This window comes from Neodiprion virginianus, chromosome 1, assembly GCF_021901495.1.
Source record: "Neodiprion virginianus isolate iyNeoVirg1 chromosome 1, iyNeoVirg1.1, whole genome shotgun sequence".
In the NCBI taxonomy this organism is placed as follows: Eukaryota; Metazoa; Arthropoda; class Insecta; order Hymenoptera; family Diprionidae; genus Neodiprion; species Neodiprion virginianus.
In genome coordinates this window covers 6,160,213-6,187,491 of record NC_060877.1, presented here as the reverse complement: position 1 = coordinate 6,187,491, position 27,279 = coordinate 6,160,213, and the positions used below count along the sequence as shown (strand labels likewise).

The window sequence follows — 27,279 nt, the reverse complement described above, 5'->3', positions numbered from 1 at the left end:
GCCCTCGACAAAGCCTCGGAAAGGTTGTAATTTCATTCGCTTATTTTACAGGTAACTCGCATTAACCAGCGCCGATACGAACCTTGCAAGGGCCGAAATTCTTATTTAAATTTATAAGTCAATTAAGCTAATAATTTTCAATTTAAAAGTTCGGACATGAAGAAAGCAAGAAAATTCGCTGCGGTAAATAAAATCTTACAAGTACAGAATTTCTACCGTCGCACGGTAAAAATTTTTCACTCGTCAATAATGATAACGTGTTTTGATCGGCGATTTTTAAATTTTTTTCAGAGACGAGCCTTGATTATGTAATCGGAACGATAATAACTATTGTATTCACGTGTGTCGTTATACTTGATCGTAGGATTAGGTACACGTATGATATTATTTCAGTTTACGTACTATTTATACGTATATTGTTTACATTTTACATTGTTTAACAGACAAGAAAAATTTTCTTATTCCACACGAACCATGTACATAAATAACGATTCTTTTTTTTTTCTACTTGGATATGATCTCGCGGATGAATAGTTTCAATGGTTTCTAAATATTTCGTTGACAAACAGGGCAGAATACAAAACATATGTATCTATTATATATAATATAACCTAATTCTCTGTTAAAATTCGAGCATATATGATATACAATTACCAATGTATTGACAACTAAGATACACCGACATTTACACGATTTATTCCGAAGCTTCCCGACTTTATTTCAATTCTAATACCGCAATGCTTGTTCAATAGCTGTGAACAAACTAAATCCTAAAATTTCCTAACACGAATATGAGGCAACTACAGATTTGAAACGAAGCCGAGGAGTTTGATGAAAACAAAATAAAAAAAAAAAAAAAAACCTCCGATCATTGGTTCTCCGGAACAATTTCATTGCTGCGACGCGTGGTCGTCAGCGACTTAATCACTGTGATAAAGCATTTTCTCGGCTAAATATTAAACGGTTTTTACAAGTCGATTATTAGCGTTAAACTATTTCCAAAAATAATTCACATCTTATATTAGCGTTTGAAGAAAATGTATATCCACGGCGTTATTACGTCTATAACATACTTACGTCAAGAGTTTCATACCAAAATATTCAATATACTATATCACTATATAGACTATATTATTACATAACATCGATAAAATATACACGCTTGTAGGTACAATATATAAAAATATACCCCTGCTACGATCCGGATTGAAAACGAGGCCCCAGCATGTGATAGTTTTTCCGTTGATTGTTGCGCCGTTGCTCTTTATTTTCGTTCATATTTTTATTTGTCATTTCTTTTTTTTCTTCTTCTTTTTTTTTTTTTAACATCATCTTCGTATCTTTCGATAAATAAATACACCGCACATTGGTGTATTGGTAGACGACTAAGGTATTTTTCTAGAGATCGATTATCGGAGCATTGATATTTATACAAGTTTGACATAAATTGAAATGATGTATATACGAGAGAAGGAAATATTCTTTATGTTTTTTAAAGTTTTATAACAATTCGCAAATTATTTCATGAACGCGAATCGTATTCTATCAAATACTTGTGTCAAACAACGATTTTTATCCCGATGCGGAATAATCCTGTAAAGTAAAATCTCGTCATGATCAACCGATTTCCGGTGAGTCGGTATACAACGCTAGGGCAGCCTTGGGTTGGTTAAAAGAGCAGCTCGTAGTTCTGACCGAAGAACTGAAGTTCGTTGCTGTATCTCTGGACACCGATCGACGCGATGCCATCGATATTATCTCGATGCTTCCGAGGCACTGCATTTCCTACCGAACAGTAAAAGAAATAGACAAACGTCTAGCGTCGTTTTAACGCGACGTCATTTCTCGTTCTTTTCTTTTTATCGACAACAATTACGTACTATTACGACTGCGTATCATAATGAAAGTAAAATTCACAACTCTGTTCACTAATTTCTACACAAAATCTGATACAAAGCATTTTAACGTACTAAAAAATTAACAAAGTTTAAAGAAGAAGCTGCAGATTTTTGGCTAAATTCGATTTCTAAGCTTTCTTTATCGTTATTAACATTTCATGACAGTTGTTAAGCAAGCTTTGAAACCCACGTTCGATCGAACCAATACCGAAGTCACTACCGCTATTGCAAACCCATACGAAATCTATATTAAGCAATCAAAAATAAAACTGCTCTACGAATCGCCTCAAAGCCGTGAGAAATTAACAGAAAAATACGGTTATTCAGTTTAACTCGTTATAGTCGATGTAAACTTTTAAGCGTACAGTTACAACAGTTCTGAATTATTCTAATATACGAAACGAATAATATTGTTCTGAGATAAAATGGGACGTTATAGAACGAAATGTTGCGTAAATGTACAGTAAGCTTTATTTTTGGGGTAATGTTATTCTGCATTTCGTGAATCAAATCGAGATATATGTGTTTATGGTGCATTTGATATTTATCACTGCACTACTGTTAGTGATCTGAATTGTATGAAGACTGGCCGGTGTGTGTATTCAAACCCCGTTAACTTGTACGTAGATCCCTCAAAAAAAAGAGAAAAATAAAAGAAAAAAAAAACAAGCGGTGAAAAGATATGTCTTGCAAAATCGGTCAACTCTGATATTAGGTATTTGGTTAAAATTTAACTTTGTAAAAACCGGATCACGACGGTAAAAAATTTAATCAAAATAGTGCATGAATAAGCCTCTCAAGATTGTCTTCTGTACGTTCACAAAATTACAACAACGGAGCAATTTCTACAAAAGAAAGCAGATATGTTTAAAATTTTAGTTTTTGAATTTAATTCATCTTTAATGTGTCTGTTTTTTTTTTTTTTCTTATTAAATTTTTTTTCTCTTATCTTGCAAATAAAATTTCAACGAATCTTTATACACTTGGAAATTCCTTCAGCAATACAAGACTTACATTAACGAGGATGCACGACGCGTCCCAACGATATCCAGTGCTGCGTAAGCGATTTCAGTTTTATAGTGATTCCAAGAGGGTTAAAATCTAGTCAGGCTTTTTTTTTACGTATACAACGTCATATATATATGCACACATATATACATATACGTAGGTAGGTCTAAGTTCTACAAGCTCTTTTACTATACTACGTACGGAGCATTCTATGCCAACTTGGTTAACATTTTAGGTTGGCTGTCTCAGATCTGATCAACGTTCTTTTATTCATATCACTCTACCGATATCAGCAACTTAAGACGGTCTCACATTTTTACCGGATTTTTTCCAACGGATATTTATTCATGAATCAGCCGTTTCCGAGAGTAGATTTATCTGTAAAAAACAATATTTGCCTCGCGGTTGTTTTTTTTTTTTTTTATATGGTTCAATTGTTACTGATGATATTTCGTATAGGGAACCCATAAAAAATATTCAATTTCGAACTGAATAGATAAACAATTTACCTGACTCATTCCCCGTAAAAATATTATTTATTAATCATACTCTTTTGCGGGTGGCAAAATGAAATTACACATCGAACACACAATTTCCGAGTTATATGGTTCAGGGAAGCGGAAATGGTCATCAATTTTTCAGCTTTGGATCGAATTTGATTGAAATTCGAAAAGAATGCTGAAAAACAAATGTGATATCGCTGTAAATGTGGAACGATGTTGTGAAAAAAATTCCGAGTCTAGATGGCATAAAATACTTCATATACCAGAATCTCCTTGGGAGGAAAATACTATTTTTCTCAAAAATAATAATCTACCATATGCGAACATCGATACAAAATAATACCCGTGTAAACTGTACGTATATACAATTATTTGAAAATCATATTGTTTTCATCAAATCTCTCTTCTCCACTTGCTACGTCCTACTTCAACTCCGTTGAGTTAATTGTTCTGTAATCTTGATTATATTAGTGTGCAAATATCAGTCTACGTAAAAACATTATAAGTTATTATACACATGACGAAGGTACAAAAACACACAAACATGCACCAACACAAAAATGATTCGGCGGATGAGGAGGGTGTACGCAATGGAATATATTGAAATGTGAAAAAGAATGTCAATTTAACGTACAACGTATCCTGGAGAATGAAGAGTCAAATAAGGAAACAAAAATGTGGACTGAGAGAAATTTTTAGTTCCGGTTACCGCTCGAAAAATACAGTTGTAGGTAGAAAATAAAAATTTGTAGTATTTACCGGAAAGTCTTAGTATCCGTTATTATTCTTTCTCGTTACGATCACGGTTACTATATTTTCTTGCAATTGTTGCGAAAATTTATTGCTTGTGCAAGAATAAATTGACGTTGAAGCTTTATTTAACTAAAAAAGTAGGAGTAAACCTCACAAACTGATTTTGCGATGCAATCACCAAAAAAGAATCGACAATAGCGCGAAATGGTCAGGCGTACCTCGCGTTTCGTAATTCCAACAATATTCAAACAGTTTTTCTAACGATACCAGTGTTACTGAATTTTTCTAGTTACTATGACAAATGAAATTTTTTCTCAGTGTGAACGATCGTGATTTTTGCTCTGATATAATGACTAGACGTAAGTTAAAAACAAGCTACCGGGAATTTATCGGTAAAACAACCTCTTCGACGCCGTTGTCGAGGCCATCCGGATGCCGCGTCAGACGCGGACAGGTCGTCTGACTCCGGTGCTGAGGACTCCATTGCCTGGCGGATCGTTTGCGTCGGCTACGTTTCGTCAGATGATGAAGCTCGCTTCGGAACCGAGGATGGGCGACCGCGTAGACGTAGGGATCCAGGCAGGAAGCCGTCTTGCAGAAGAGGGCTGGGACCATGCTGGCCAAGGGTGTGACCAGGTGATTCTGCCCGAAGACGCCGAGGAGGGCGACCACGGCGTAGGGACTCCACGAGACGAACCACATCCCGATTATACCGATCACTACGAACGCCAATCTGTCGGATCGCGTCAGCGAGACGAATAAGAAAAGGAAGAGAGGCAAGTCGCAGTTTTATATCGGCCATAAGTTTCGGAATAACTCGGAGGCTTCTAACGGTGTTTTGGTAATCGATTTGGCCAGACTTTGACAAATTGATCCGAGGTATGAAGAGATAATTTTAGATACCGTAATAAAAATCCGCTGTCGACTTTTGCAGCCTATAATTCGATGTCAATCTGATCCTACTCATGCGATATAGAAATTCAAAGTAAAATTGTTCTACATTATCGCAGACCGGATAGTTCCGATCAATTTAAAGACTAAAATTTTTACAGTCGTTACTTTCCCCTTCCGTTGTTCGTAGACCGACAAAGAAGGGCAATAATCGCACCTTAGTTCCGTCCGCCTTTTCTCCTCCTCCCGGCAGTGTTTGTTGGAAGTCTCGACGATCTGATCGCCGACATTCAAATGGCGGGCGGCCATAACGACTCGCAGTATCCCGATGTAGCAGAAGGATATTAGGCAGAAGGGCAGGAGCCAGGCTGCGACGAAGAAGCACAAAATGAACGCCTTGACCCTCGGTTCCGGGGTGAGGTAGTCAAAGCTACAGCTGGTCAAATAGCCCTCGGGCTTGTATCTTCCAAGGCTTGGAACGACCAGCGGAAGACCGGCAAATGTCGCCCCGTAGACCCAGGTCAGGGCGACGGTGACCCGAGCTCTGGCGTAAGTCGTCCGCTTGAAAGGTTCCGCGACGACGTTGTACCTGTCATCAAATATCGAGGGTTGATAAACCGGCTATTCCCGTCTTGTCTCGTCTGTAACGATCCTCGCCAAGCCTTGCCAAAAATACAGTGGGTGAATATTTTATCTTATCTTAAAAAATTTTCCACTTTCCATTCCTGTTTCGCGAATTTAATCGCCCTTCCCCTTCGTGGATTCCTCCTCGCAGGGCGAAAAATGATCCTGTAGAATTACAGTCGGAAGGGTGAATCGAGCGCGGCTAAATAATGTAATGTATGATGTTTCCGTTCGATGAACAAAGCCGAATAGAGATGGGGAGGGACAAGAAAATACAGATTCCAGATACCGGTATCTCAGGTTCCAGTAAGAGTGTTGTTCGGCAACAATCGGAAACGTGTCTTATCTCACCTGTCCGCAGCGATACTCGCTAAGGTCATGATGGAGACGGTCCCAGTAAGACCGCCGAGAAACCCGTATAATTGACAGGCAAAATTTCCGAGCGCCGGTCCGTGGTAGATACTGTTGTAGATAAATATCGGCATTTTGCTGAGTAGCAGAAGATCGCTGACAGCCAAATTCATTACCAGAACGTTGGCGGGAGTCCGCAGGGATCGACATCTGCCAGGTTATACAAAACTTGTTCAAATTTTCGTTACAACTTTATAAATTACACCGGTATTGTGGTGATAAACATTCATTCTCAATTGAAAGAAAGTAAATTCAAATACGAAGAGAAAGATAAAGGGCGGAGAATTTCTTTTTAACAATTTTCCTCAATTTCTTTTCCGATGTTGAAAAATCAGATCCGTTTCATCAGGGTGAATTTGAATATTCGAAATGGTTTGAAACAACGTTTGATCTTGTTCACAGAAGACCTGATACTCGGAAAGTTGATCGTAACATCGAAAGCCGAACTTTGCAAAGCAGCTCGCCGTCGATGTTTCAACGACAGAAATGGATCTCCTTCGGGAAAAAATGAAGAAGAAAAAAACAAAGCGTAAATATCGCGTTGCCAGAAGTTGTTCAACTTCAAAAAACCTCGGGATTAAAGTCAATGTACCTACTTCCAAGAGTTTCCTTTTCGTAACATTCAAAGGTATCCCGAAATTCCGACTGCGATTTCTGTGCGAATTAAAGTTTTTGGCAATGGTTTGGTATAACAAGAAAAAGAAAAAAAAACGGAAATAGGTACTAATGCGTGGAAATCGTTAATCCTTGTACAGCCCTCGGCGTTTTCCAACTTTCAATCAAGCCGTAAACGCTTACGATAGGTTCAGCAAAAAGACAACTTACCTTAAGAACATGTAGATGGCAAACGCATTGCCGCAAATGCCGAACACCATAATAATTGCGTAAAGAACAGCCAGAGTGTAATAAGCGGCCGGAGAAGGTGGCGGAAATTTTAGCCAGTGGGTGTTGAAGGATGAGAAATTTTGTGCCAGCCACAGGTGAACCGGCCACGTTGATCTGGTCAATTTAAAGTAATCGACGTCGTCAGGTAGAGTTTTATCAGGGGCGAAACACCCCAATTAAACAGCGAGACACCGAGCACTAGCGATAATCGTTGCGGCGGTGAGGGAAAAAAAATAATTTTATCGCGTGTAACTTTAATAAGACATGTAATTTATCTGACTTTGGTTTCTATGTTTTATTTTTTCGTTTATTTCACTGTATACCGACTCTCACGACGAGCGTGACTATAAATTTTTTTTCTCAAGAATTCGATGTAACGTAACAAAAGCGAACCAACCGAGGGGAAGAAATGAGAAAAAATACCGTCTCTCTAATACACGGCATTTTTTTCTCCCCACATTTTGAACAAGCTGAGGTTGGTTATAATAATCCTTTACCGTATAGCGAGTAACGATCGGTGGACGCGCGGTGTTTCAAAAAATTTGATGAAAATTCACAGAGTGTGAAAGGCTTGCGAAACATCAAAGCTCACGAACCCCAAAAACTAAACCACGTTGTTCGCTTATCGTGCGTACGAGTGAAATTGATCTCTGGTTTTACGTACAGGCACCTGAGTGCACTTGGCCTTTGCTAGTAAAAATGATTGGCCACGTTTCCTCTCGCAGCTTCGAGCATCGAATATACGGTTATACTGTAATTATACTGTAAACATGGCGGAAATAACAATAAGACTAGTAATAATAACAATGTAAAACTACAGGAGTAACGAAGAATAAGGAGGATCAGGTGTTATGGGATAAAAATTAAAAGAAAAAAAGGAAAAAAAGTAAATAAAATAAAAATCATACAACGAATAACGGGTGTATTTATCGAACAATTTCAAATCCTCGTACCTGAAATGGTCAATTACGTCATCGGCACAGTTTATGCTTCCGGCATACTTGTGAGTGCAATTTTCTCTCGTAATCCTGTCCTCGTGAATTCCACGAGTGTTGTTGCGCGACGACGTTGATATTTCAATGGTATCCGTGACGTTGGATTCGACGCGAGGAACGTTGCGCTGCCAAGAGTTGAATTTCTCTTCTGGATTTATACTGTGACTACGATAAATACCGATCTGCAGCCTCTTCTCAAGCCTCGGACGATTTTTCCTATGTTTCTTACCGTTCCACAAATCTTGTGTAAAATTGCCGGTGAAGTTGAGCTTTACGGTAGGAATGAGATGTGTTATCTCGCTTATAAATTCCTCGGCTTTCATATAGATGTTTTCTTTATCTCCGGAAATTCTTTTCGGCAATATCTTCACCGCGTTCAGACACGGGGGAGGATTTTTCGCAGATTCCGGATCGACGGCGGACCAAACGCAGGAAAATTTCAAATTGAAATGCACCTCTTGGAAGCCAGGACTGTCCCCGTAACGATCGCGAAACACAAACGTATCGCTCTTCGCATCGTCGCTTGTGCAAAGCGCTGGACCGACTGACGTCAATGGCATTATTGGCGCTAAATTCAGTATCAGAAGTAACCAAAGCGAAGGCATGGGTGGCTGTTCCTCCTGGCTTCCCACATTCACTTTAGAATTTTACATCGGGTCCGCGGCTAGGCCTTGACCGTCACAAATTGTCTGAAATAAGAAAACAGAATCAATCATTTCGCTGTACGAATTGTAATTTTTTTTTCTTTTTTCCTCCGGTTTGAAAACCATTGCCAAACCTTATTCAGAAGACGGATATTCGATAACTGGCAATAACACGGTTGCAAAGAAGTCCCTTCATTGTTTATTATGCTACATACTTGGCTGGCAGTGATTCTTGATCGCGAAAAGGTAACTCGATCGTACTGTGATAAATGAAACTTTCTACGAACAGCATCACGGTGTCCAAGGTCAAATTAATACGAGATGCTTCATATAACAATACGCCCTTGTGCGAGCCTTTTGCAAGAGACAAAGAAGTAACTAAATTCTGGGAACTTGTTACCGACGCCCACTTTACACGTTTTTCACCTTTCGCCCAATGGTCTGGATTTAACCTTTACCCTGTATCACGTGGACCTTTGTCTTCGCATGATTTCTTGTTGTGTGTATCTTTTGTAAACTAGAAGGCGTGCGATCCTCTTGATTGAACATGCATGAACTTTTTAAGAATTTTTGGTGCACTTGAAACATCCGAAATAAGGGTAAGAAGCGAAAGGCCTCGTGTGACAGCCAACGTATACCGAAAACCATGTGTCAGGGTAAGGGTTAAATTCCCTACGATACCTAATCATGCTGATTTCAAAGGTGATTTCAAAGGTAGGTAAATCTATCGTTGCACAATATTATAATGCGAGTTGAGTAGTTGGAATATGTAAATAAAGTCACTACCTGTAAGCAAATACAATTCATCTCCACAAATGTCGAAGGGGTTATAGAAAATTGGATTGAAGGTATGCGAGTATTTGGAAGGTGACTAAAGCTTTCAAGGGTTATTGGAAATCTCGAGTAAGCAGTTCCAATTAACGGTTTCGATTCAGTGCAAATTTCGTACAGTCGTCGACGACTGGCTTCCAGGCATTCGTTTACTTAAGCGAGGGGTTGTATTGACTCAGGATCTTGCCGTAAGCTGACCAATCCTCCGACGACGAATCGCCAAGCACGAGAATGCTTTTGATTGGAAGGAAAAGTACATCGGTACCGGGAACAATTATGATTTACAAAAAAATTATACGTCGGTGTACGGTTATTATAATTCCGACTTTTATATAACGAACGTTATGCACGGAAAATTGTTCTCAGTTTTCAGAGAGCGCGGCATGCTCGTTAGGTGCGAAAATAACGATCTGAAACAAACTACCTGCTACGTGAAATATAATTCATGTACGAACGATCCTCAAAGTCATCTCAGCGGAATCAATTCAGCGCGAAGTGCTGCCTGGGAAATCATAAGCGCTAGAGCACAAATACGAGGACCAATTAGCAATGAAAGCTTTATACCGTTGACTTCGCATCACGCGTTAGACGACAATATACGTACACTGAGAAGAATTTCATTTGTTATAGTAACTATAAAAATTCAGTAAAACTGGTGTCGTTAAAAAAGCTGTTTGAATATTGTTGGAATCGCGAAAAACGAGATACGCGTAACCATTTTGCGCTATTGTCGATCCTTTTTTGGCAATTTCAACGCAAAATCAGTTTCTGAGGTTTACTCTACTTTTTTAGTTAAACAAGGCTTCAACGTTAATTTATTGTTGCACAAGCGTTAAATTTTCGCAACAGTCGCAAGAAAATCTAGTAACGGTGATCGTAATGAGAAAGAAGAGTAACGGATAATAGACTTTCCGGTAACAGCTGGAAAACTAATTTTCATTTTCTACCTAGAACTATATTTTTCGATTGTGGTAAAAAATGAAAATAATTAAGGACTGAGCGGTAACCGGAACTAAAAATTTCTCTCACTGTAGAATCAGAATGTGACGCGTTTGTTGATTATCCAGAATTGTTTCCGTTCTCCAAAAATCAAGTTCAAACAGCGAATTTCCGGTAGGTAAAATAATATTGCGAGCAAACTAGATCGGAACCTTCCGGAATCCTCTCGTGTACATTTTACTTTCTTGATTTGGAATTGGATCTGGGAAATTCTGCAGAATGCTTTGCCGATTTGTTATTAAACTTTCAAGTCCTTCCTTTTCTCGTTTTTCTTTTCTTCCTTCCTCTCTTCTTATTACGCAGTTCGTACTCGTTACATCGAATCGGAAATAAAATGAACTTTATCTAATGAGATTACTTCCGATTCTCTTTGACATCAGGAATAAGTCATCGTGAAAATAAAATCAAAGTTTCTCAGCATCAGGTTGGAATTTTTAGCGTTATTAAAACGATGCGTTTTCAGGTAAAATCGTTATTACCAAATTTCACGGCGAGTGTCTGAAATTGCGAAAACATCATACAGTCTTTGTTTGCAAAACTCAACTACCCGATTAATAGTACTTACAAGTTCAAAGCTGACCATCGATTCGTTTCCAAGATTTCATTACCGACAACGTTACTACTTTACTTTATCCTCGTTAATCGATTCAGAATTTGGGTAACTTAATCACCAATTTGGTAATCCTATTGTAAGTGTCTTAATACCACTCGGACTTTGCGTATATTACCTCTATCTTCGTTGAAATAATCATTAGTCACTGTGACAATTTGAAAATTATTCAGGCGATATATTTTACTTTTCAGTATCATCGAACAGCTTACGTGTATCTGAAATTAGTCCCTATTTTATCTATCCATTCGTAAAAGCGGCAATTCCTTATAATCTATAATCTTCTTCTTCGGCCACTTTGACACATCATCGGACAGATATGTACCCACGTCCAAATCTTCTTCGATTTCCGCAGCTGAGAAATTCAATGCTCGATGGATCTGAACCGAGGATAATATCGACTATCGCACAGTCGTTGAGCTTCGACAATAACCTTGAATAATTCAGGGTCGGGACTTTAATTTGGTCTCCTTTGTTCCCCTATCGACGGAAACTCGTCGCTGCACTCTCCTCCGATTTATTGAATAAAATTGCAAAAGGCTTCCGATCGATGAGCGAAGATGCTGTATAATACGGTTCACTATACGTATTTAGATATTTCAACCTCACTGAACGCGCATCGGTTGGATTCGAATAAAATCTTCTCTGTCAAGAGCAGGGAACATTGTTAGTCCAGATGAGATAATTAGAAATAAAAATCCAGGTCGCAACGCGCTGACCTGGAGTGAAATAATTTTCGGCGATTACAGTGGCGAGTTATTTAAACCAAACACCCAGCACAGGGATGAAACATAAACGTGTATCCCCAAACCTTAAAAAAGAAGACAAAAATAAATCGGAGAAAATTAATTCCGACATAATCGATAACTGGGTATCTGAATTATTCTATGAGTTATATTACAGAAAAAAAACGATAGAAATTGGAAACGATGAGCAGAATGAAATAAAAAAACGAACGCTCCGTCAGCTCTTACGTGATCTTGGTAGTCTTGATCTTAGTGATCAATTCTCTTCGATCGGTGGGATCGATCAAGGCCTAGCTCCAACAACGACGAACTTAATCACATGAAGAAATTCTACTCACAGGTTATTTAGAACTCGTGCAGCAATGAGTTGTAATCGATGAAATACAATCCGGAGAGACACGACGTTTGCATATATATGTATAGGGCTAATGTTAATCGAATTATTATCCAGAACACGAGCGCGCCGCAAGATGATCATAATTTATTATTTACTAATCACCGACCACCGCGATATGACGAGGTATCGAAGGTACTACCTCATCGGAAATACCGCACGGAAATACGAACCGTGAACTATATCATTGAGAAAACTATTTATAGCGGAGTGAAATACGGTTAGATTGAATCCTTGATCAGCGAGGAAATGTCCTGACACCCACTCTCCGTGTCTGAATAAGGAATGAGGATACGTAACGAGTGCATAAAAATCAGGAGAAATATGCACCATCGGTAACATGTCACGAGGAACATCGGCATGGGATATCAAGTGACTGTGCATATATTACTTTCGAAATCGTTTCAAGTTTCTTGTGAGGCGTAAACAAATTGATTCGCTCAAATGTTACTCGAACAACTTCTGAAACTTGTAAGCCGTGAAACCCTAGGAAGCCTCTTGGCAATCTCCTTCGGTACTTATGGAGCAAAGTTTCAAGAACTGAAAATTCCCCAAAGCGCACGGTGTGTACAATTACCAATAAACTCGGAACAAGATTTGAAATGCCGATCGATGCGCAGGTGCCGTGGATAAGAGGAAAATCCCCGGCAAGGTATCGCGATAGAAGGTCAAACAAATCAGAGCCTGTAGGTAAAATGGCTTTGGACCAAACAAGATGTTGGGTAAAGCGAGATCGACGCCAAGGCCACACATCGGATGCATCCGAACAAGAGGCTGCAGCCGTTGTTCGAAATAGATATTGGAGGATCAAGTTTTCGTCTCGATTTTCAGGTATACTCAACTTTTGAAACTTCGCGAAGGTAATCGATCCAGGGTAGGTATACTTACTCGCAAACTGGGAATAGTATACTGTAACATTCGCATAAACTCCGGTGGCCAGTTATTCGGCTTCATTAGCTTTCCGCGGTCCTCGTACGTCAAGTTATTACAATATTTAAGAAAGGGTAACGAGGACGAAATATCATCTCCATTGTTAATGTCCATAGAAACTTTACAGAGTTATGGATAAGAGCACGAGGCGATTTCTTTCACATATTTGATCCGAATAGTGACTTTAATAATCTTTCAATCCCGTATATTGGTATCACAATTATCACTAGTATTATATTTTAATAACTTCGGGCGGATAGACAAATCTAAGTTAAATGTACATTTAATCACGTAAGTGTCTCTCCGCTTGAAACTTTCACAAAAGATGGCTTTGTAACCCCGAAACGTATGAATTTATCTATCACATCGCACTGATGTTATATTTCACATATATCGAACCATTTGGTTAGAGGACGCCGATAAAGCAGTCAAACAATGCTTTTTCATTCGACTTAAGTCACCAATTTAGAACTCAAACTAAAAACTTATTTTTATCAAACTGAGTTATGGCTCATATTACTCAGGGAAAGTTTAGCTTTTTATTAGTGAAAAAAACGTTTGAAGATCGGTTCAGTAGTTCCAGAGATTACCCTCTACATACAAACAAACAAACAAATCAGAAATTTTTTGCCTTTTTATAATATTAGTATAGATTCAGAAAATCTGACTTTGACTTGCGGATAAAAGAAAAAAATTAAAACAACAAATTGTTACGACTTATTAATTTTAGCCCCGAACTAAAATATTTCATCAACTCAAAGCTCAATATTAAGTATAGTAATATTTAAAAGACAAATCTCGACATTCCAAAGCTATTCCGACAACTTTTTCTGAATATATGGTCGAAAATAGTGAAAGAATGGCAAAAAAAGTGGAAGAATGCGCCAAAATTAATTTACATAAAAGGACTTTTGGTAAGGATCCGTGAATCGAGTATTGAGGTAAAAAATCGAATACATAAAATGTCGTTTTCTTTTCTCCCCCGGAGAGGGTGGAGGAGGTTATTCAGTTATGGACCACTGGGCAGACGTTTTTCTGACCAAGAAAACGTTTCTGAACGGATAGTTTGACAATTCCGAAACAGGGGTATTTGGCCCCTCTTAACAAGGGATGCCCTTTTTCGCCCGATAAACTTTCCCGAATATTATACCTTGTAACGTTAAACTGCCGTTACCCTCAGTGGAGGACTTACCTCTGACACTTTGGCGCGATTCCCTAACTTTAATTAAACAAAAACAAAATATAATCGTAGGGCGTTTTTACACAAAAGTAACGCTACGAGCTAATTCACGAGAGAGAATTGTCGATAAATAGTCGAACGCAATAAATAACGATAATAAAACACGAGAGAAAATTTGCAGAAGAAATCTTGACGAGAGACTGACTGCGAGGGATTATGAGAGGTTTTGTGATATCAGAGATATCAGAAAACACACCGAATACTATAGCAAATATTACAGCGAAATTAAAGATAATATTAAGCGGAAAGATACGGTAACATAGAAAAATAGCCAAGAAAGTACAGAGGATAGCAGAAATATATCAGATAATGATTAGTACGACATCGCTACAAGAAAATAGTAAAATATACGGTCGTATTCGGCGGCTTAAACTACGCTTAGTGTAAGATGTACTCCAAGGAACGCGATTAACGATACAAATTCATGCACGATAGCGAATAAAACATAATAACCGATATGGCAAATGAAATTTAACAAGCTCTACCGGTACAGGAATTACGAGAACAAAAGATAACGGATAACTCAAAATACGATGGAAATTATGGAATCAGTTTGAGGGGAAATTACGAGAAAATTAGTGAAATTCAGATAAACGAGAGATACAAAGTCGCTCAGCGATACGGTACTGACTGACGAAATCATGCAGTCACTCGACGGCTTAACGCAACCATGATTCACAAAGATATCGGTATCACACGGTGCAACTAAAAAGATAACTGAGATACGAGAGAAGAAAAGATGCCAGCAGCTTCGTAACGCTTGCATATCAGATAGTGATTGGTAGGCAAGGTCATACGGAGAATAATCAGGGTTATCAGGTTTTCCGTCGGTCTCTTGGTGTTTGGGATCGTTGTCGCCACGTGTACCTTGGTTGAATTACAGAATTCGCAGAGAAAGAATCGGTACAACTAGCAATTTACTTCGTAATGAGTATCGAGTTTGCTCCAAGTACAACGCTACAACTTGTAGATATAATTATAGGACAGCTTTGAACCGCTGATTCCTTCCTTGCTAATATGCAAGTTTCGAGTTTAATTTGTCCCCGTTGTAATTCTCGAGACGGCGATCATATACGTGACTCGAATCCTTCACCTTTATGCGCATTAAATTACACCAGCCGTGATGCTTATCAAAATTAGGAAGATCTCGGCGTTCCGGGGTCAAAATGAACTTCGCGAAAGTATCCTTAATTGCTCGAACCCACGCCTGGTATCACGTGGTGTAGGTGAAAATGCGAGATACGATGAGCAATTTGGACTGATTGTGAGCTGCTAGAGGGAGAAAACCGAGATTTCGATATAGATATAAAGCTATCGGGAGATGGGATATTAGCGTTAAACACACCGGTATCTACTTGGGACGATGCTTCGACAGATTTGTGACTTACATGTTCCGAAGACTCAATATTCGAGTATATAAGAAAACGCGGTTTGACTACCAATGTGTAAAGTATATACATAATGTATAGCCTCCGACCGAAAAGTTCGGTTCGGAAAAGGGTGATAGACGGTTCGGAGGAACTTTTTTTGAAAATAATATTGGACAGTTGGAACGACTGAGCCGACAGAATTCAGTGATTCGATTCCAACGAAAGATTCAACTGTAAAATACAATCTATATATTCTATTTTATGGTGATTTTCTATCTCTATCTCGCTCGCTCTCTCGTTAACTCCCCCTGTCAAGATACCGGTAATAATTTCGCACACCGAGCAATCACGACGGAAAATACTTTTCAAGCTATTTTTATGCGTTTATAAAAAAATAGGAGGGCGATGGAACTGCCGAATTGCTGTGGAACCGTGAGGTAAATAAAATTCGAATGAATCGGAGTTTATTTTTTAACCCAGTTGCTGACATTTCTCAACTTTTCGTGTACCGCTTGCGCACACGCGGAATGAACGAGGTGCGAACGTGTATATTGGACATTAGGTGTATACGAGGCACCAACTTAGAGCTATTGAGGAAAAAAGAATCCAAGGAAGAATATCGCCTGAAAACGTAGAGAACGAATGATAGTAGAGACAACGATCACAGCCAATTACTCAGTGTCCAAGCCTCGGTTCCTCAGGTATAATATTCGCATGGCATCATCTCAATTATAACTTATCTACACCGACACGTTATAAACGCAAAAGTTAAGCCGTCTATGCGAAGCAGGAGTTCAAATAAAAATAAATCAACGAATCCATTTACCCGTACATACGAGTCGGTTCAACCTAAGCCGGAATAAAAATTCTTAACGATCACAGACGCTCGACACTCTCGTTGAAATCATTCCAAGATATGCATACCGGAGCTAAAAGCGACAAATGACTTTTTTCCATTTCTCCACCGCGAAGACTTACGAGGAGGCGTCTTTTAATTTCCGAAATGCATACCGCGCTGCGGTATATCTGTGAACAGCTGTGGCGTGTCGAGAAAATGAATTAAAAAAAATACTTCGAGTCCATTAAGCTACTCGTACACGTGACACGGCCTGATTAAACAGTTCCTCCCGAGACTGCGATGCAGACGTTTGACACGATTTCGACTTCTGTCACGCATACCGCTGGACGATATCTGGGACAGACGTCAATGACAGTTCCGATTGATCTGCGGAGTGCTTCTTGAGCTTGCCTTGACGCCAAAGGCGCTGAGCAGGCTTGAAAACAAGAGTGCCGAATCAGCACCGAAGACCCTTCGCCAATCAAAAACCGTTCAAACTCTTCAGGAAGAAATTGGCCCAGTTCGCGATTCGCTCTGTTTTAGCCTTGTCTGCAAAAAAAAAATAAAAACTTGCTTTTTTTCCATGGAAATTGATCAACTTTGACGAAAAACGACGCGTAACCGTATCCGCAATCCGATGGGCGATGTGAACACCGCAGGCTATGTAATTGCAATCTTGTGGTTGAGATAATTGCACAGTAGCTATACAATTAGTGTGTAATATGTGCGAGATGTGAATTACAACAAACGTACCTTCGCGTTCAATTGCATCGGAATGTATTCTGTTTCAATTAAACACGGACGGTAAGAACTTGGTGACGAATTATGTCGCACAGTCTGTGTAAACACGAGTCAGAGGGAGCAGACGAATGATTGATTAATCCTTGGAACGTTCGCGAGAAGATCTTGAAGAACTGAATTTTAGTTACGATTTAACAAACGGTCATAGAAAATGGTGACAGAGTGAAAAATAAAAAATGAGCAAAGGATTTTTATTTATTTCGACACTCTCGCGTCCAATTCGAAATTATGTAAAATCAAGGACGATATATCCCAGGTACGAAGCGATGAAGCACGTGGCAAAAAACACGACGAGAAAGCTGCGCGGTGCGGACCGAATCACTGGCTGGTTGCGACTGAACATCGAAAGCGGCTTCTGGCTCGAGGGTAGTGTCGATGGTGGTGGTGGTGGTGGTGGTGGTGAAGCGATGAATAGACAGTTTAAAAGTGGGGGGACGGTGGTGGAATTCCCGATAGAGAAAATTGTGCAGGGGTGAGAGAAGAGGGAATATCACTCTCCGTGCACCTTTGCCTGCCCCAGATTCTCCGCCGTCTATATGAATATGAATACGGATGTGATGGAACGTTGCATCGTGGCTCTGTAATAATAAAGCGACCACGCCGTGAACTCTACACTCCAAGATCGCGAATGGTTGTTCGTAAATTTGGATGCCTGCAGCCACCCTCCGTAATTGACCAGACATTGTATTACCGAGGCGTCTGCTAATTGCCGATGAAAGTAAAAATCAGGAAAGTGACAGACTTTCGTTGCCTCTGCTTCATGCCCGTTCACCAAACAAGATACCGTAACACAGTTATGGGCAGACCTGTGAGAGGTAAAAATCCACGGAGACGACTAAATTTTGTTTTGAAAATCCTCCGACTTTTCCCTTTTCTACATGATTGAAATTATAATTTTTCCCAAACTTTTTTTTCCGACAGAACGAACTTCGCGATACTTTTTATGGATTTATAAGAATATTGAATAATTGAATAGTTGACGAATAAAAAAGAAATAAACGGTGTCGATGTCTGGCAAGTGTGGAATTTAGTTATTGCACGTAGGTTTTCGCATTGTTATAATGTCACAATTATCATATTTGTATAAATAAATATTCGAGCGCAGCAAGTCAAGTCAGAGTTTAAAAAACCTCCGAGCGAGCGTGTAAGACTAGTTGAAATTGTCGATAATGGTTGGGAAATTTATAGATCGCATTAAGCACCACGTTTCGCAAAATTTTAAAGACCACCTGCAAGTGTTTGATAAAATTCTGTCTTTTATCGGTTTTCCATGTTTTCCAGGAGAATGGTTAAAATACCCGGTTAAAATGCACCGCTGGGGTTAGAATGATTTCTTTGCGTGTGCTGCAGTATGAAAGATCAAAACTCATGGAAAGTCCATAATCTCGGGGTTCTCGGCAGCCTTGTAAAATAAAGATCGTTAAAACTGTAGCTTGAGGCGAGCTTCGCTGGTACGCGTGGCTTAATTACAACATCATGTACAGTAATACTTCTTTAAAGTCGAGGTTGTTAAACCAGAAAAGGGATACGTGCAGGATGAAAATTTTTACTGCCGCAACTAACGCGACTTTTTTAAAATCTCACAAAACAAGGGAAGAATGATATTAACGTTAAAATAAATTACACTTAGGATTAATTTCTCCAAGAGTAAATAATTTTCTCACTGAGTGCCAACCGCAACTTTAACATTTTTCACCATATCGAAACAGCTTTAATTTGACACAGTATAAATACTTTTTGCCTTCTTGTTATTTAAATTTTTTCTAAGTTGAACGGTCTGCAGACGATGTGTTCATATTGTCATGTTGTATAAACGCGTGATATACTTCTCTTCACTTAATTACGCATTCCATGTTTCTTGTCGAATCTAATAGAGTTTAATTAATTGAATCTGAATATAAAAATTAACCGGCCCTCCGGCAGCTAGTACACGAGTTAACAGAATCTATGTATATACATATAATATATATTGCATAAACCATGAAAATTCTCAGGTAGCATACTTGCCGAAATATTGTCGACCATTGTTTGACTAATGAAAGCAGACGTAATGTCGGCAAAACGATGACTATTCGCCCGAGACGCGCTAATGAGTATAAATAAGTCAAAAGAAAGGAAGCTGTACCAACCACATGTCGACGAATCTTATAAAAAATAATAATTGAATACCGTATAAAACTCGCCTTACCGTGAATCTGATGGAATGAAAAAAATTTAATAATTCTTGAAATTTTAAAGTTTCACTTGACTATTTTTTTTTATAACGAGTCAATTTGCAACAAGTCAAAATGAACCCGACTTCAACGTAGAATCCGTAAGCTAAACGATGTCGCTCCAAATATAATTAGCTTTGCTGTGATATGCAATGGAATAATTGAAGCATAATCGAAGATATAACGTGAAAATTTTCTTGCTCATTTGCAGGACAACATAAACAGCTGTGATGATCGAAAACTCGCCGCAGTACATTGAAAACCGATCCACCTGAAGAACGACGGTTAATTCACGTCGAAAACACTCGGAGATAAACGTACATTATAAGCAATAGAACGTGTAATTGAAATTCAATCGAGCTGATCAAGTCCCTAACCATTTGCTTCGTCCGACATCCTTATTCTATATAGAGAAATTATTTCGACCATCCTTTTTCGGGCCTGGTCTTGTTCTCCGTTTTGCACGCTTCGAGAAAACTTTGAAGCAAAGCTATTTGTTGCTGAGTCGTTGAAAGCTCGAGCTGACTCAAAGAGGAATGCCGTATACAGTTCAAAGCAGCTTTTCAGCTCCCGTCCTTTATCCGGGCTACTATTCAAAGAATCCGTCGACTTCTTTTCAAGCTACAGATAAATACTTTATTATACATCTAACCACTTTAGCGGGGAATGAAAACTAGGCACTACAGTTTTGGACATAAAAGGAACTTTGGTAATTTTGAAATATCGTTACGCTTCGCAATAAAATAGAAATCGTAAATTTATCTGGGTATAATCCGTTACTATCCAAGATATTTCATATACGTGATATTTTTTTAGAGATATTAACATCGTGCAGAGAATATTCGGAACTTTTGCGATCTCTTCATTATCTCATTAGCCAACGTGATTAGTACGGCTTACAATGATTAAAGCCACAAAGCCTCGCTGCGCAACTTCACTGGCAAAAAATGTATTATCCATCTCTGGATTTGAATTTTTAAAAGACAAAAAACAATACGGTACAGCAGTGACGCTAGGATGTGTAATTCATTTCGGTACAGCGAGTATCCGCAACGAAAATCTCCGAATCCTTACGCATATGAATGATAAAATTATGCGTACATCGAAGCACTGCCAGAGGCGAGGTGAATTCTTTTGGTTGCATCATACAGGGTGTGGCCAAAAGAAACGAGACCAATTCGAAAAGTGAATAAAATCCAAACGTATTGACCAACTTTCGAAAACCTTGTTTTTTCTCGAAACTAGAAAATTGAATCTTTCGTTTCGCGTTTGAAAATCTGAAAAATCTTTATTCGTTGTCGAGATAAACGCTTTTGCAAAACAGGTTCTGAAAATGTCGCTGGGAGACTGAAAAGTTTTCGGAAATCGGTCAACTCGTTCGTATTTTATTCACGTTTCAAATTGGTCTCATTTTTTTCTTTTTTATTACTGCCCACCCTGTATATAATACGAATGCAAATCAAGTCTATATTATTACCAATAATTGTAAATCGTAAGTAAAATGGAAGCTGAAAATTTCCATGCGTCATAAAAATGTCCAAATGATCTATCTACGCTTACATAATCTAAAAGATTGATTCTACTTAGCTACTGTGTATACCCATCCTGATACATATAATGACGGGTGATATCTTATACGATTATGCAAAATAGGGAACCTATTGTTAGACTTCGATCTTTACCGTGCTTTTCTTACGCATCTAATATACAGTAACATGCGCACCGTGAAACGTCCCTGTGTATAATTAACCCCAATCAATATTACCAAAAGTTGCGTAATGAGCACCTCAGCGTATAATAATTTCCAGTATTCATCCACCCTGGGTGGGCGAAATTGGGCAAGCAAACGACAGTTCAGCACTTTAAGGAATTATCATCAATCGGATTTCTCCACGAAACGTTTCGCGGCGAAAATGGACAATTTACTTTCCGTCTGTGCTTAAAGGTAAAATGAAACCGTGGTAAATTTCCTTGTGCCTTCTCCCCATTTTCAAATAGAACTTAAAGCACTGAAAATTCGTAAATAAAATTCAATTTTCATCTATCATATTAACATATTCTCTTAAAAAAATCTAATGACGACCCGAATCCAGAATTGGAACATCTAATAAAACTAGGTAATTTTGCGACGGTTCCAATTTCCATTTTACCCGCAAGTAACCGGAAAATAAAGCTCGCGCAAGCACCCAGGCTCCTACAGTATTCGCAAGCCGTCATTTGGCCGCGAAATAAGCCAAAATGAACGTAGGAAAAAAAAAAGGCAAATACAGTACTGTGCCGCACGTCAAAATGCTCTTTGCGCCCCCGCAAGATTTCCTGCGTCCGCAAGACAAGACAAGCCAGCGAAATTGCCGTATAAAATACTGCCTGGCCTAATTTTCTGTGTGTAGAAAAAACCTCTCAACATACACAAAGTTGTCGGAAAAATCGTCGTGACGAGCCGGAATATGCTGCGTTTTAATAAATTCGGTGAAAATTCTGGTTGCACAAATTTGGCCCGTGAATCAATTCAATGTGTAATATCGTAATTTGTATAATACGCGTCATGGATACGAATAATGGGTTTCACGCTTCAAGTTTATCTCGACAATTAAACACATCGTCAAAGCGCATTATTTCAACTGGATTACAGTGCACGAAACGTGCTACAATCGGCAAATATTATGTTAGGTATACGAATTTTCTAGACGCGATTCAATCAGACAATCAATTTACTAATTAGGGTTTCTCAGAACGTCGTCGACAGACGTCTTTTCCTACTCCGTACAGGTATTAAAGAGGGGAGCTCATTGAGCAGAAATATAAATAGGCAATTAACACGTGCGAGAAAATCCGTTTCGAACGTTGTACATATATACGCGTTTATCGTTAGGTAAACAGGCCCGAACCCTGAGTAAATAATCCTCAACAGGTACTTGCCGCGTGTATCGATTTGGCATTTTATTTTACAGGTGAACTTTGCGAAACTTATAGCTTGCAGCTACTACCTATCACTTTCAGGCCAACGGCTAACAAGCCGTAAAAAAGAAAACTCAGTGGAATTAATCTCGGAATTAATTAAACTAGGCAAATCAGTCGTGCAGCGACAAACTCGAAGTCTGAACCAACAAGCGAAACCGTTAAACCTTTAGGGTCTTCTATGTATATGGGATTTGGTCATAAATTACACAAAACGTGGGACGTCTAGCTGTGAAGTCGTTCAAGTCGTACGTAGAAACGAGAAAATTCAGTGAAACAGACTTTGATAAATGTTTCGTATTTCTACCGGCATTGTAACTACAAATAAAAATTCGTGACTTGTCAGACGGTTATAACGATTTCCAGAGAAAACCAGAATCCGAGAATATGTGGGAGTTTCGATAGTACAATGATAGAGAATCGTCGCAGCTCTCTCAAGGAGTCTCTTGACCGTCAAACCAGGTCTCTGAAAGTCCTCGAAGAATCGGAAACCTCCGACAAACCTGAGAGAAATTCGAGAGATGCGTTTAGTTAGGCTGAAGCGCAGGATCAAGGCTTAGCGGCATTGCCTATACCTCGCCCTTACAATTAAGCTGCATGGTGCTCCTCCGCTTTGCCTACCTGCTGTTAATTGTCTCCACTTGATCCACATTCGCGTGTAAATGTGTGGGCGAGAGACCTCGTGCCGTGTCATCCGCGGAGCCAGGTTTCGGCCGCTAATAACTACCGAGTGAGCAATTAAGCGATTTGATTGCACGTTCATGCGTGTATTATTATACGTCTATGGGGCTGTCCATGTGAACTCGTTAAACGGTTGACCGTGACATTTTTTCATTTAATCGAGGATTTTTCCTGTATTAGTACGGGCCCTGAAAACCTTGAGTAAAAATTTGCATCGTCAATTTGTGGGTCACTACACGCACTTGCCCTGTGAATTTTCAAACCCACCTCAAAAAAAAAAAGCCAAATCAATTTTTGGAACAGAAAAAAAGATATTGCGTTTTCGAGACGAAACGATCACACCCACGATTCAAAGCGGAAGGATGTTTTTTTACTATTCTATTAATCATTTTTTTCTATTTTTATACCTCTTCAATATCTATTATAATACATACCGTATTTTCCATTTGATGACTGATTTTTCAAAACACATCCGTGACGTTTTTCACAATTTTTTTTTTTTCCTTTTTAATCCAAATTCCGCTCGCCATTTTTAAACGATTAAAAAAATAGGAAATGTGACCAAAAAAAAAAAACGAAAATTGAATGAACGTCCTTCCGCTTTGAATTCTGGATGAAAAGGTTTTTTCTCTCACTTCAAATAAATCGATTCCGGTGGTTTTTGAAATGGGTTTAAAAATTCGTAGGGTAAAGACGAGTGGTACAAAAAATTTGAAAATTTCTGGTAGAGGTTTCCAAGGATCGTATTAACATAGAAAAAAATCCTTGATGAAATCAAAAAATTTCACCATCGACCGTTTGCTAAGTTCACGTGAAAAAGCCCCATCTATATGTTTGAAAGTGTGCAGTACAACGTGATATGAAGTCAAACGAGCGAAAAAACACCCGCCACAATTTTCAATGCAGTTAATTTTCACGAATCAAGAAGGTTGGGCAGTTGAGAATCAACATTGCGTAATTTTTTTCACGTATTATTAATATTTATAAAATTATTACATTTTCAAGCTACAATCATTCTTCTAAATGTCAGTAAAAATAAATAAATGAAGAGACAAAAATTATGAACACGAGTTTCGATGTCGGTTTTTCACTTCGTAAATGGCTCTGATATAATAAAAAATTTGGTAAACTCGTTCAATTCCATTCCATTGTGGCTTATTGTGTTTCGAAAACTGTTTCATACAAATTTACCGAAACAGATGTTGTTTTCCCGCAATAGTCAATACAGTGTTGCTATCTTGTTTTTTTTTCTTTTTTTTTATGACCAATTTTATATATCGTTGCAGTGTTGAAAAAATAAATATTTAACGATACCAACGTCAGAAAACCAAATTAACAGTGGAATTGCGGCGAATTGTCAACATTACAAAATTTTTCATCATTAATTTGATAAACACTCAAGGTGCAATCATCTCGTTGTAAATTAACAAAAAAGTATGAACTTTAAACTGACAAACCTCCTAAAGCATGTCATTTCATTTTAGTATTTTCGTTATTACACGTCTCTTTACTCCGAGTCCGTTTCGTGTTTAACTTATCCAAGACCCGAGGTAAAGAAATACCAGACGGATAAAAAGAAATGAAATATGACTGTCGTACTTTTCAAGGGAAATGTAAGGGTAAAAAAAAAACAAAAATAATACAGAATCACAAGGATGAATTGGCTCGGCGAGCTATCGCAGTATGTAATTATTTCCAAACAATCAGATGATAGCCATGTGGCTATGTAACTACCTATGATAATAAAAATTGCGGACTATGAAGGCGGATCAGATAAGAAAAAACAAATGCCCACTCATTTGACAGTAATATCGTTATTTTCAAAGACCCCCCCCCCTCCTCCTCCTGTTTTTAGAGAAACGTGTTAAAAATTGCAAACAATCGTTGTTTTCTCAAGAAGAATTATTCGGCTCGGAAAAAATATTATTTTGTTAATTTGAAATTTGAACGAAAGCATCAACCTTCGCGCTTACTCCAATCACGTGTGACTCGTTTTATCACTTATTATTGTGCGTACTTTACCTTAGTCCAAGAAACTACTTCGACAATTTTTTTCAAAAATAACGCGTTCAATTTTTTTTTTAACCACTTGTAAAACGTGAAGCGATACTTTCCTCTTTAAGCAGCGAATACGAAGTTTGCGAAGTACCGCATCCCCGCGACTCGTTCAAGTAGAGTGATGACGTATAGCTAGAGTAGGTATGCACCCTATCCGTAGGTGAAAAACGTCGCGAATAATTCTAATGATGCGCGGCATGTATAATCTCTCAACTATTTTCACAATTTACCCGAGAAATGGAAATAAAGATGCAAACTTTCCGGTACGAAGTGTACTCGAATATAATCCATATAAATTATACATAAGGGGATATATACGCCGAGTATAAAGTTCTCAAAATTCTACGTCTGCATCGGCAAAGGTGTCACTTATAAAGTCAAGTCTTCGTTAGTCGAATATGTTCGTATACCGGCTCCTATCCACTCGCACACTCCTATATAATTTGCATAATCAATGAACGCGTACGAATGAGAGTGCACATGTTGCGTACTACTTTTGTACAGTGAATTAAGGTGGGAGGTCTTCGATCCAATAAAATGTCATCTTTCTCAACAATTCGGTGGGAAAGGAGAAAAATTGGATGAATGTACAGAAAATACCTCGTAAAATACGTATCGAAGGGAAACTCTGAAGGGACGATATCAACGGAACTGTCATCCTTACATAAAGAGATCAATTTCAGCTAAACACACCAGCGCATGCCATGGCTTATCTAACGCTAATAAATCTCAATACTTTCGATCGGATTATGCGTGTACAGTCACTACATATGATCCATGTATTACCTAACAAGCCTGGCCTTTACGGCGAAGCCAATATGCTTCCCAGAGGTATAATCGCCAACCCATGACCGCTAAGCATAAAGAATAAGAGCAAACAACTTTTTGTATTATGCAGGTAACGATCGATAATCTATAACCATAGGTATAATAACTTGTTATGAAATATTTACGGAATGGAAATAAGAGCATAGATCGTTTGCCGATGAGACGACTCACGGAATTCGTGTATTTTTTTTTTTCTCACAATTTATGAGATGAGATTACAAATATAATATTTTTCCTGCCGTATTGCGAACAAAATTGAAACAAATTACCACAAGGTGATATGGAACTAAAAGCAAATCTGTTTGGTTGGTTACTCGAAACTCTTAATTACAAGCCTGATTCCTGCCGAGTTGTACTTTTTTATACATTAAGAAATAAACCTCTGTACAATTAAGGCCGCTGCGCCTCATTTTATATTAAAATCTCATGAAGCACACAATAAACTATAAACATTAATATCTGGCTGCAGGGAAAATCACGGTATTCAAAGCACTTCGTGAATCATGCAACCGACAGTGTTTGTTATCAAAAAATTAGAACACAGCTGTCGACAAGCTTCAAATACAAAGGCAAGCAAATGTAATCAAGCTCGGAAAAATAATATACAAATAATTACCTCTCACTGTTGCACGGTGAACGATCAATTACCACCATTGGACTGTATAAGCGATGCACTTTGGATATTCACTCTCTAAATTATTTCCAACCTCACACAATAGTTCGGGAAAGTTTACCGTTCATCGGTTCGAGAATATATCTGGGCTTAAACATCGGGAATCGGCAATGTTGCTGAACAAAAGACGAATAAAATGGTGAATTGGTCGAATGGTTAAAGTTTCGATGAAAATTGGGTTAGATAAGATTTCGCACAACCTGCGGAAATTGAACACGCGCGCTAGTTTTATTTGATTTTAGAATGATTGACAGACTGAACTCTACTAAATTAACACAACGGAGAAATAAATGAACATCGCAAACCGACAAGCTCGCCGTCGCGCAGGAGACTCGACACTGACAACAACTCGACAGTACCGTGAGCCATTCTAGTATTTACAAACATTGCGTTCGGTGTAGAATGCCATGTGCTCGGAAAATAGACTCGTACTGACCTTACGGATCTCCAAGTTCAATTACTCAACGGCACCGAATGAAAACAATAATCTCGGAAGA

General features: G+C 38.5%; 1 protein-coding gene across 11 annotated transcripts; it reads right to left on the bottom strand.

The window, feature by feature from the left end:
• Positions 1-1,233: 1,233 nt before the first annotated feature.
• On the bottom strand, positions 1,234-27,171 carry LOC124306938 (opsin-2-like). 11 transcript variants are annotated; one of them, XM_046768158.1, is made up of 12 exons: positions 17,324-17,691; positions 16,830-17,119; positions 15,284-15,569; positions 11,378-11,697; positions 8,747-8,872; positions 7,927-8,657; positions 6,914-7,087; positions 6,029-6,238; positions 5,271-5,642; positions 4,542-4,895; positions 2,913-2,952; positions 1,234-1,785 (listed from the first exon to the last, which is right to left on the bottom strand). In XM_046768158.1, the coding sequence occupies exons 6-12, from the start codon at positions 8,571-8,573 to the stop codon at positions 1,618-1,620; spliced, it is 1,965 nt and encodes a 654-aa protein (XP_046624114.1). In that variant the 5' UTR covers positions 8,574-8,657; positions 8,747-8,872; positions 11,378-11,697; positions 15,284-15,569; positions 16,830-17,119; positions 17,324-17,691; the 3' UTR covers positions 1,234-1,617. The 11 variants fall into 11 exon arrangements, with proteins under 11 accessions (XP_046624114.1, XP_046624103.1, XP_046624093.1 ...); XM_046768147.1 differs by lacking the exons at positions 11,378-11,697; positions 15,284-15,569; positions 16,830-17,119; positions 17,324-17,691 and adding an exon at positions 26,726-27,171 and having other exon boundaries at positions 8,747-8,966; XM_046768137.1 differs by lacking the exons at positions 11,378-11,697; positions 15,284-15,569; positions 16,830-17,119 and having other exon boundaries at positions 8,747-8,891.
• Positions 27,172-27,279: the final 108 nt, after the last annotated feature.

Excerpts from the sequence above, each read along its gene's own strand:
- LOC124306938 (XM_046768147.1), bottom strand. The coding sequence starts at position 8,573 with ATGCCTTCGCTTTGGTTACTTCTGATACTGAATTTAGCGCCAATAATG. Across the intron at positions 4,896-5,270 it reads AAAAGGCGGACGGAACTAAG|ATTGGCGTTCGTAGTGATCG; the intron begins GTGCGATTATTG and ends GCGATCCGACAG. Across the intron at positions 1,786-2,912 it reads CGTCGTGCATCCTCGTTAAT|GAAATGCAGTGCCTCGGAAG; the intron begins GTAAGTCTTGTA and ends ACTGTTCGGTAG.